General features: G+C 47.1%; 3 protein-coding genes across 8 annotated transcripts; 1 reads left to right on the top strand and 2 right to left on the bottom strand.

The window, feature by feature from the left end:
- Positions 1-192: 192 nt before the first annotated feature.
- Positions 193-3119, bottom strand: LOC120444344 (WD repeat and HMG-box DNA-binding protein 1). Its single transcript, XM_039623917.2, has one exon. It carries the CDS (start codon positions 3029-3031, stop codon positions 350-352), a length of 2682 nt encoding a protein of 893 aa, XP_039479851.1. The 5' UTR covers positions 3032-3119; the 3' UTR covers positions 193-349.
- Positions 3120-3417: 298 nt separating this feature from the next.
- LOC120444346 (arginine-hydroxylase NDUFAF5, mitochondrial) lies at positions 3418-4710 on the top strand. Of its 2 annotated transcripts, XM_039623922.2 has the most exons (3): positions 3418-3625; positions 3695-3950; positions 4008-4710. In XM_039623922.2, exons 1-3 carry the CDS (start codon positions 3489-3491, stop codon positions 4614-4616), a joined length of 1002 nt encoding a protein of 333 aa, XP_039479856.1. In that variant the 5' UTR covers positions 3418-3488; the 3' UTR covers positions 4617-4710. The 2 variants fall into 2 exon arrangements, with proteins under 2 accessions (XP_039479856.1, XP_039479857.1); XM_039623923.1 differs by lacking the exon at positions 3418-3625 and having other exon boundaries at positions 3813-3954.
- LOC120444345 (USP6 N-terminal-like protein) lies at positions 4613-10524 on the bottom strand. Of its 5 annotated transcripts, none has more exons than XM_039623920.1 (7): positions 10380-10524; positions 9507-9808; positions 8765-9446; positions 8322-8707; positions 8187-8251; positions 5837-5942; positions 4613-5647 (listed from the first exon to the last, which is right to left on the bottom strand). In XM_039623920.1, exons 2-7 carry the CDS (start codon positions 9656-9658, stop codon positions 5581-5583), a joined length of 1458 nt encoding a protein of 485 aa, XP_039479854.1. In that variant the 5' UTR covers positions 9659-9808; positions 10380-10524; the 3' UTR covers positions 4613-5580. The 5 variants fall into 5 exon arrangements, with proteins under 5 accessions (XP_039479854.1, XP_039479855.1, XP_043861711.1 ...); XM_039623921.1 differs by having other exon boundaries at positions 5837-5891; XM_039623918.2 differs by lacking the exons at positions 4613-5647; positions 5837-5942 and adding an exon at positions 5976-7325.
- Positions 10525-10572: the final 48 nt, after the last annotated feature.

Genomic DNA, 10572 nt, shown 5'->3' with positions numbered 1-10572 from the left:
ATTTGTGCGACGATCGTGGTAAGCGATCGATAACTGCCGATCGCGAAGAGTGGTCACACTATTTCGTTGGTGTTGAGAAATACCAAAGATAAACCCTAACGGCTTTTTAAAAACTTTTAACTTTAAATCAATTTTTAGATAAACTTTTTATTTGTTGAACACATCTCCGCTATTAAATAAATATACCCTCAATCTAAATAAAAGTATGCTTTATTTATAAAATTAAAATAACCAATTATGCTTTGCAATTGACGAAAAGCTCAAATAAAAATTAGGTATCAGAATGGTTTAAACGTTACTTGTTATTTGTTTTAAATATAAGTCTTAAACCTACTTAACAATCTACAAATTATTTCTTTGCCAGCTTCAGCTTTTCCGAACCAAATATCACTCCAGTGTCGCCCAGTTTACGTTTCATGGCAAAGGGATTAACCGAATTCAAAGGGGATCTGTGATCGGGAGTTTTGCCCATGGGAACCTCAGATTCCGATTCGCCGAATATGTTCTCCTGGGTGTCCAGCGGAGAGGGTGTGATATCCGGAGTCGAGGGCCGAGATCCCGCCGATGCTGCTTTAAACATGTTGGGTGAATTGGCCAATCTCTTCAGGGTGCCCCGTTTGGCCGAGCTCAGCTCGATGGCCTTTGGCTTTGGACCACTCTGTGTGGCCGATGTGGGTGTCATAGGCAGAACAATGGTGGCCGCAATGCCGCTGGCGCCCAACAAAGTCTGCTGCTTGCGAGCCTCCTGGACGGCCTCCAATTGCGGTAGCAGTTCGCACAGGCGGTCAGACAGGTGGATGCGTCCACGTTTGGTGGCGTATTTCACGGCCAGTTGCAGGAGATCAGTGCAGGCAATGGACTCAATCAATTCCCTAGCTCGCGTCTCGCACTCGCTGCTGCAGGCCAAGGCGAAGAGCTTGATGGCCGTCTCCTTCTGAATCTTCTCCGCACCGTCCATTTGCATCAGACTGGAGCGCAGCAGGGCATCCTCCAGCTCGGACTTTTCCACTTCAATGTCACAAAGCGGTATCTGCATGCGCAGTTCCTGAAGCATGGGTCGCGGATTGGTCATGGGATAGGAGGTGCCGCGGCACAAGACCGCCTGGACTATCTGACGCCTCTCGGATACAGCCACCACAAAAAAGTTGTGCGACACACTGGTGCTTTGCTTCATGGTGTCGCAGATGGGGAACCAGGCGTTGCTGCTCCGGCGGTACAACTGTAGCAGACCCATGTTGTCGGCAACACTCGGCGATCCCGTGTCGCTGTACCCAAGCCAGGTGAGCTGTCGGCCCGGAGTCAACGGAACGGGCAGATATTCCTGGCGCAAACTCAATCCATTTATGTTGACCAACATCGCGGAGAGATGCTGCTGCGTCTGACTGGGCGCGGAACTATGGTAAACAACCATCAGACTGTGCTCGTGTCCAGCAATGGCCACCACTGGTCCAGGTATGGTTAGCACCTCACGCTGCGTTCCCATCACGGTGAAGATACGAAGAAAACTCGAGCTGGTGGCCACAGCCACTAGATGACGGGTGGCCGCAATAGCCTCCGCACTCTCGCAATCCGGCAGGCTGAGTGACCACTCCTTGTTGCCGGCGGCGGCCAGAGCAATGACAACCAATTTGCTGGATTCGTTGGATGCCAACGCCAAGGCTCCACTGCTTACACTGGCCAAATTGTGCTGATTGTAGTTGCTAATGTGTAGAGCATGGTGAATACTAGCATCATGGAACTCCACATCGATGGAACTATCGCCTGAGGGCTCCACATGGGCGGTGACGATGCCCACATCATTCCAGGCCATGTAGCGATGCTCCAGATCGGACGGTGTGGCACTGGGCTGAAAGGCCGTCTGCTGCTTGAAGAGCTTGATTTGCGGAGCAACGGGAGCAGGTACAGTTCGGCTACTGCTGGCCAGAGATTGGTTGGAGGCGTCATCTTGATCTACGGGATCCGCAAAGCTCATCACCTTGCGCTTAAGCTGCTCCAGACTAACGCCATCGCCGTCGTCTATTGCGGCGTCCAAGTCATCACCGGCCTCAAACTCATAGTCATCGCCCATCAGCTCGGCTTGGTCGTCCTCTATTCCTTCGCCGTTGGCTGCATCGACTGCATCGCCAAGAAACACGGTTCCCAGCTGGCCCGTGGCATCGCAGAAGGCCACCTCCACCTCTCCAGACAGATTCCAGGCCAGGCATGTTATGGCATTGCAGTCGTTTGGCGGCATTTCCACTGTCACTGCCTTTCCTTTCTTTACATCGAAGATGCTCACCTCGCCCTTGGTTGTTCCGGCGGCCAGGCGCTCCCCATTGGGCGAGAACTGGCAGCAGCTGTAGTTACTGGATACCGAGTCGTCGCGCAGTTTAAATGCCACTTCCCAGTTTGCCGTGTTGAGCACCACAATCTCGTTGTCCACGGCATAGGCCAGAAGTTCGCCGCTTTGTGGCTCAAAATTCGGAGTGCCATATAGACTGGCGCTCTCGAAACTGTTGACCTTTGCTAAACCACCAATGGTCTTCAGCTCTTTGCCCTCCTCGAAGTTCCACACCTTTAATTGGCCATCTCCGGCCACGGAAACCAGCAGTTTTCGCTCCGGAAACAAGTCCAGAGCCAGAATTGGACCAGTGTGCCCCTCCAGCACCGTTTCGTTGCCAGCCGTATCGCCTTTAAGCACCTTAATAGTGGTATCCTCGCTGCCGGCAGCAGTATAACCGCCGGACACCTTGAGGCACGTAGCCGGCGCAGTGAATCGCATGAGGATGCCATCACTGTCCATCTCGGGAAAGGTGTAGGCATGGACTGTGTTGCGATCCGTGGAGGCTAGCAGACGGGTGCCCGTGTGGGCTATGCACATGACGAATTCGCCCAGGCAACTGGAGCGTGGATCGTCGTCACTGATGCAGGTCCAGTGCCTGATGTCTCCATCTGTGCCGCAAGTGATGATGAACTCGCCGCGAGGAGTGTACAGGAGTCCCGTGTAGCCATTGGTGTGCGCATAGCGCAGGGCACTGCGCGAGAAGCTCATGATGTGATTTACTGCTTAATTTTAATTATTTTCACGCAATGATCTTCGTAACTTTTGGCGCCAAAACAAATGCTCTACCCTACAGTGTTTACAAACGGGCGAATGCGATGCCTTAATGTCGCTCGTTTGCAGCACTGGCCAACAGCTGTTCGTTCGATACACTTTCTTTTGGAAATATACATAAATTTGACATCATGTTTGCTCTATTTATTTTATTTTAAATATAAGTGATACATACATAAATCATTGAAAATAAATAGTAACAAAAAACGTTTCAAATAAAAACAACTAGAATGCATTGGCATTACTTTCTTAGATACAAAATTTAAGACAACACGAGATTAAACATATGTTATAGGGTATACCATCTTCGACTTCCGATAACAAATAATGCACTATTTTCATTTTGCCGTAGCCGGTTGCTTATTACAGCATTGCTCTGATCGAAAGTCGGATTATGTTAAGAAAACTAACAAAACTGTCGACCTTAAAGGTCAGATGTGAATTCCGCGCCCTCTCCTCACTCAGTCAAACGTCGCAAAACATATTCGACCGCAACGCCAAGAGATTGCAAAAGGAAAGAGCAGCACTCAGGTGAGTTAATCTCGTCAAGATTATTTACATATGTAGGAGGCAGATCTATTGATTGAACAATGTATACAGCGAAGATGTTGGACTATACGATTACTTAAAAGAGGAGGTGGGCTTCCGCCTGGCCGACAGAGTATTCGACATCAAGCGAGAGTTCAAGGCGGCGGCGGATATAGGATGCAGTCGCGGCTATCTGTCCAGACACATCCTCGCGGAGAGCGTGGAGCAGTTGACGCTCACGGACACCAGTGCCACAATGCTGGAGCAGGCACAGGGCACTCCGGGTCTGAAAATGGTGAAGCTAGTGAAGGACGAGGAACATCTGGATGTGGGTAATTAAGCTACTTAGACCAAAGTTGCAAGTCTTAATGAGAATCCCTTTCAGTTTGAGGACAACTCACTGGATCTGGTCATCTCCAGCTTGAGCCTGCACTGGGTGAATGATCTGCCCGGCTGCTTTGCCAGGATCAAGCGCAGTCTGAAACCGGATGGCGTCTTCATAGCCTCAATGTTTGGTGGAGACACTCTGTACGAGTTGCGCTCTTCGCTGCAACTGGCCGAGCTGGAGCGCAAAGGTGGCATATCCCCGCACATCTCGCCCTTCACCCAGATCAGGGATATTGGATCCCTGCTCAACCGCGCCGGCTTCACCATGCTGACCATAGACACCGATGAACTCGTCATCGGCTATCCCAGCATGTTCGAGCTGATGTGGGATCTCAAGGGTATGGCGGAGAACAATGCGGCTTTCAATCGACCGGCTCATCTTAGTCGGGAAACGATGCTAGCGGCCAGTGCCATCTACCAGGAGCTCTATGCAAAACCCAACGAAAATGGTATTCCCGCAACCTTCCAAATCATCTATTTTGTAGGCTGGAAACCCGGACCCAATCAGCCACAGCCTCTGGAAAGAGGAACAGGAGAGGTGTCGCTCAAGGACCTGGGATCGATTATCGAAAAGGGCGGCAAGCTGGACACAAAAGCGGGGGATTAATTAGCTTAGCTTCAGTTGACAGTTTTATTTGGAGACGTTCTTGAACATAATTTAAATTAAAATAAACATAATTCCTTTTGCTGAGAAACTTAAACTAGTGATTCATGTTTGTGTAAAGTTTAATCATGAAATTAATGGTAAATACTCAATTCATTTGTCAGTTTGTTTCGGGTGTGTACTGTTATGCTGGTATAACTATACATAAATCTAGCGTAATCATACGATTCTGGTATCTATAGCTTTCAATTAATATTTGGTTGCCTTTCGCCTTTACATTCGTTTGCATTTCATGGACGTAACTTTTTAACGTTGCTTTGTATTTTGTTTGGTACGTATATACAAGTACAATTTACAACAATTTCTATAATATATGCTTGAGTTGAATTCAATTTGCAATTAAATAGACTTCTAACCGCTTTGTAGTTGTATTAGATACGATTTGCTCTTGCTTAAATATTGTTCCATTAGCATTTTTGTGTATGTAATTCTCGATTGCTTTTATCAATTGTTTAACTCGTAACTGTTGTAAATTTAATTTGGCGCATCTAAGTCACTACCAAGTCGTGCCCCAAGCTTCCCGCGGCGTATGTACAAAGTGTGTGAGCTCTCTCTCATTCTCGAAGCTTGGTGATTGCTATTGCTGCACCTAAAAAGGGCCTAGCTCTAGTGTTTTCAGCGGTGGCAGGGCTTGAAGACTTAAGGCTAAGCAAAGGCAGACGACGGCGAGCACCAGGAACTAGGTGATCCCGCTCCGGTTCGCCGCCGCCTTTTGCTTTGCTAGTCATCCCAGCGCCAGCGGAGATCTCGGCGGCACGGGCGGCGGTGTGGGCGTAGCCCTGGGCGAGGATGTGGGGCTAGCTCCCGATGCTCCTGCTACTGCTAGTCCCGTAGTGGTGGCTGTGGTGATTGTTTGGCGATTCTCTGCAGCTGCCTGCGCCGCGATGGACGCGGGCGGCAGCTGACGTCAGGTGCCCAGGAGCATCTCGCGCTGCGGAGTGTTCTGCAGCATGTTGGCGGTCCTCAGGTGAATACTGCAAAGGATGGGGCGTAGAAAGTAAGTCTAGCCATACTTTGAAGGAGTAACAGTCAAAATAACATACAATAGCTCGATGGAAATCATTTTTGTTTCCCTTAGCCGTATATATGTATATGTGATTTAATCTTATTTTACTAGTTTCTTGTTTTATTTCGACTGTAAATGCCGGCGGTTATCTACTCACTTATTGTCCTCCAGCGACATGGTTTCCGACGAGCCGTGCGAGGCAACTGAAGTACCTGCAAGCGAACTTCGTATTGAATGCGAATCCTCGGGAACGGTAAGCGTAACTAATAAATTGCGTTTATGGGAATACGTTTTCGGGTATTTCGTATTTTTTCAATTTGGTTTGACCAATCCCAGTTCGTCGTGTTGCCAATGCGTTGGAAAAAAATTTGGTTTTTGGAAAATAACATTTAGTTTTCAATTGTGCTTGTGATTGTGGCAATATGTGAAATTTTGGTTAGCGGTGTTAGTGTTCTCGTGTTTGTTGTTTGTGAGGTGCAAATCGAGTCGAATACTTCGTACTGCGTACTAATACTGTTTTCTTAGTCTGCAACACATCTTGCAGTACAATAATACATTGTGCTAACTGCGAGATTAACCATGCTGGTAAATGTATTTTCATTTCAGTACAAAATCATATTTATTTGTGTGGTACGTTTCGCTATATGTATAATCATATAATTATTGGCTAATCAGATTACAACTACAATTTTGGCTTTAACATAAACTAAAGTTGAGTTTCTTTTGTAAGGCAAAAATAAAGTAAATGCAAGAGCAAAGCTTAAGTTACCTAAACAGTAGTGGGCTAGTGGGTATTTATAAGGAATTGTGGGTAAGAAGTTAGGCGAATAGATAGCAATAAATATTAATCGTTGTACGTAGTTTCAAACGGAATAGTTGGAATAGTTGGAGCCTTAGGAGTTATCAGTTGTTGGAATATTTAGTTGAGACTCTCGGTTGGGTAATTTTGGACAGTGAATGGACGAGAAAGAATGTGCGAAAAACACAAAAATACAAACATCGATGAATGCTAGCAAATGAATAACAACTCAGGTTCCTGTCGGTTCGACAATACAAAAATTAAAGCTAAGTACATGTGGATATTACTAGCGAATGTTCAAGGTTTTTTTTTCTTGTGGGAGGGGGGAAATTGTTATTGGCATATGCGTTTTACAAACCAAGTAGGCAAAACAAACATTAACTACATAAAGAATACGAAATACGAATCAACTAAGATTAAAGGCGTGTGTTCTCCACGCTCAGCGCATCATCGTCATCGTCATCCGCAGCTTCCCGATGTCCGTCCATGTGCCTGCCTCCGCCGCCGCCTCCGTTTTGCACGATATACACCACCTGGCTGCTTGGCATCTTCGGGTGCAGGGGCAGCTGCTGTCGCTGGAGCACTTCCAGTGCCTGATCCAGATCGAGGCGATTGCGACTGTCGCTATCGCTGCTAAAGCTGTGCCGCATGTGCTGCAGCCCGTTGGCCAGAGTTGGATGCGGCTGCAGGTAGCTGAGATTGTGGATACTCTGGCTGCGGGCGGGATCTTGATCACTTTCGATAGTGGTCACCACAAATCCATTGCTGTACAGCGAGTAGCTGCTATTCGCCGGCGAGGTGGCTAAGCTAGTGATACTCTCAAACGTTTTCATTGAGTATCCATCACCTAGGAACAGAATTACAGAAGCGATTGCGAATTAGGTCAGGTCTGATTTCGGTTTTTGCAGCTCCGATTTGCCGGGAAGACGCAGAAGCGGTGGCTTGTGATCGAAACGGATATATATGTACACGCAGCGGACAATGTTAGACAATGGTTACAAAATGGATCATCCGATTACATGAACGTCGAGGGGCGTACTTAATAAGCATGAACTGGTTTTGTGGTTGCCTTGGTTATTTGGCCCTTAGATGCTAATACTTTACATATACAGTTAGAATTAGTGCCCATTAGATCCGTTACGTCTAAAACTTGGTACTCCATCCAGAACCACTAATACTCGTCCCACAGTTTCGAGCCATCCATTACACAAACAATAATTCTCTTCTTAGCTCCCTCCAATGTGCAAAAGGTCAATATTAGCATATTATTCAATTAGTTTAATGCTTCGGCCGGCGCGTTGATGACGCATTTGCGTTGAATTGCCAACGATGACTCGCTGAAAGTGGCTACGATCTTAAGGTACATATACTCAAAAAAAAAATTATACATCGCTACTCAAACAAACAGAATACATATGCCATATCATATTCTAGAACTAAGCAGGACTTTGTACAGAGGATTACGTCTAGGGCAACACCAATTGAAGTTCGTTTTGAGGAACTGCTCGTGTTTCCGTTTACAAATACATGATATATACATACAATTTGTGATAAACTTGCACCACACAATACAAAATAAGAAAAGAATTTTCAATTATAATTGCATATTATAGTTACAGTCAGCAAGTGGGGTAAGTGGGTTGTTTAAAGCAAGCATTAGGATTAGTAGATAAACAGTGTAAGGCCTTGTGTGTGACTCATGACTCACCCGTTGCGCACTCCGAAGTCTCGTAGGACACTGTGGACTGAACGTCGATCGCGTTTTGTTCTTGTCTAAAAGCCAAATGAATATATTTGTATTAATATTTTCGTAAATTCAATTAAGAAACCAAAGAACTCCCACCTTGATATCACATCTGTTATGACTTGCTTCTCCGCGTCTGTGTAATCATTGCGTCTGCGCCCGATCTTCTTCTCCATATCCGCCTCCATGAAGTCACCTAGTTTGCGGGAGGGGAACTCGTTTGACTTGGCTGGCGGCGGCACATCTAACTTGAGGTCCTTTAGCTTCTTCATGACTCGTTCCAGGGCCTGAATGGCATCATCGTCGCTGTAGCCAAAGTTTTTGTGCAGCCGCACTTGCAAATACTCAATGATGGCGTCCATATCCTTGAGGCGCAACAGCTCGTCTTTGTGAAGGTACAGAATGGTGATGGCCATGGACAGAATGACGCGATCGCCGTCTAACATAAAAATATCCCACACGCGCAGACTCAAACTGAAAGGAACCTGCAAAACAGATCTATTAAGTATTTTTTGTAATAAATACATCTTGTGTTTACATACGCGTTCCACGAAGACGACAAAGAACCACTTAATGGCGTACAGCAGGGCGTCAACGTTATGTTTGGTAAAGTGCTTGTGTAGTTTTCGCATTATTTTCGACATGATGCGGTCGTGGTGATCGATGAATCGCGTCAGCTTCGGGAATCCCTCAATAAACAGCCCGTGCATGCCGTATTTTTGGTCTGTTATCAGGGTATTTAATGCCCAAAAAGCCTCCTCCTCGTGCAAATAAAGCAACAGCACGCCAGCCACACAGGCCATGCCCTGGCAGTAGCCAAGCTCCGAGTTGTAGATGCTATAGGCGTTGAGCACATTGAATAGCGAACACTGCTTTACGCTGTAGCGCTCGCGAAAGGCAAGATTGTCGCGAAACTGACGATTCACATCGGCATCGATCTGTCGCGTCTCCGTGGAGTACTTCCTGGCCAGCTCCAGCATTCGGAGGTAGACGCCAGCATTGTTCTCTATCGATTGCTGGATGTCGAGCAGCTTATTCCAGGCCACCATACGCACGCGATCCGGTATGCCCTTGTAGACGCGCTTGTGCAGCTTGTCCTGGGGCGGAGGCCACTGATTGAGCATCTTCATCCACTTTTTGTCCCGCTCCATTTCGATCTTATTGCGATGCATCTCCTGGGCATCCCGCGTCGACGGCAGCCGCGAGTCGTGCAAAAAGCCATATCTGTAGGAGGACCAATTGGAATTATTGGGGTTTTCCCTACGGATCATGAATACTACTCACTTGTCTGTCCTGTGGTAGATCTCAAAGGTGGGATTCTCCCAGGAGTCCACCACATTGCTGGGATCCAGACCGAGTTCGTAGCGCCGGAAGATGTCCTCGCGCTCGTCCTCGGCCCGCTTGACCAGCGCATCCTGCTGTTCGCCGTCCGTCATTTGGAGCTGGATCTGAATGTGGCGGGTGGGGAAGGGGATCGGGGACAGGAGCAGGAGCCGGATCCGGAGGAGCAAGTGGCCAGAGCTGGTTTCTCTGTGCTCTCAGTTGGGGAGCGGCTGCTTCTGAGCTGACTGGGCGATAGCGCGAAACTTTGATAAAAAATGAAATGAAATGGAAAAAAATAACATACAAAAGCATTAACATGCGAAAGCGATCCACAATAACAACACTCGTATACTATATAGCTGATGAGCGAATGACGCACACGAACATTAACTATTGTATATATGTAGGCATACATACAATATATTCAAATGCAGTGAAATCAATTTGATCTTTGGTTTTTGGAGAAGGAGCGTGGCATAAATGACGTGATGTTTCGCTGTGCTTCAGTGCAGCATCAAAACATAAAGCCATATAAGACTAGTCACTGATCTAGAAAAACGCCCCCCGATCTGCGGCGTGAGTGTGAGTGGGCCCGCAGCGTAAAGATCTGCTTGCGCCCCCGGGTTTTTGTCGCCTATTTTAATGCGAAATGTGCAATCTTTATGCTTTATCGTTCGTACACTTCCTGTTTTCGCTGCGATTTGTTGTATTTTGTCAACACAGACACACATGTAACACACACACACGCTTAGGCAAGAGAGTGTTCTGGCTTTCACTGGCTACTCTCTCCGCGTATCTGCGGGTTATTAGCCGCGCCGACTAAAGCTTGTTTACCATTTAATTTTGAATTGCCAATTCTTATTATCCGCACTGATCGGTTGTGTTTGCTAACTAGTTTTTCACTATTTTAACTCGGCTGCATGTTTCCGATACATTTGGGGGACGACTGAGTGTGTGTGAGCGGGCAGTGCTGCCAGACAGCTGCAACTGCCTAATAACGTAACAAGCTACCAGGGATGCGAGCCAG

Source organism: Drosophila santomea, chromosome 2R, assembly GCF_016746245.2.
Source record: "Drosophila santomea strain STO CAGO 1482 chromosome 2R, Prin_Dsan_1.1, whole genome shotgun sequence".
Lineage (NCBI taxonomy): Eukaryota > Metazoa > Arthropoda > Insecta > Diptera > Drosophilidae > Drosophila > Drosophila santomea.
This window is presented reverse-complemented; position numbering and strand designations above follow the sequence as displayed.

Coding starts and splice junctions, on each gene's coding strand:
- LOC120444344 (XM_039623917.2), bottom strand. CDS start 3,031: ATGAGCTTCTCGCGCAGTGCCCTGCGCTATGCGCACACCAATGGCTAC.
- LOC120444346 (XM_039623922.2), top strand. CDS start 3,489: ATGTTAAGAAAACTAACAAAACTGTCGACCTTAAAGGTCAGATGTGAA. Junction 3,626..3,694: donor AAGGAAAGAGCAGCACTCAG/GTGAGTTAATCT, acceptor CAATGTATACAG/CGAAGATGTTGGACTATACG. Junction 3,951..4,007: donor AGGACGAGGAACATCTGGAT/GTGGGTAATTAA, acceptor AATCCCTTTCAG/TTTGAGGACAACTCACTGGA.
- LOC120444345 (XM_039623918.2), bottom strand. CDS start 9,658: ATGACGGACGGCGAACAGCAGGATGCGCTGGTCAAGCGGGCCGAGGAC. Junction 8,708..8,764: donor TTGTCGTCTTCGTGGAACGC/GTATGTAAACAC, acceptor TCTGTTTTGCAG/GTTCCTTTCAGTTTGAGTCT. Junction 7,326..8,186: donor GACTTCGGAGTGCGCAACGG/GTGAGTCATGAG, acceptor TTCTGTTCCTAG/GTGATGGATACTCAATGAAA.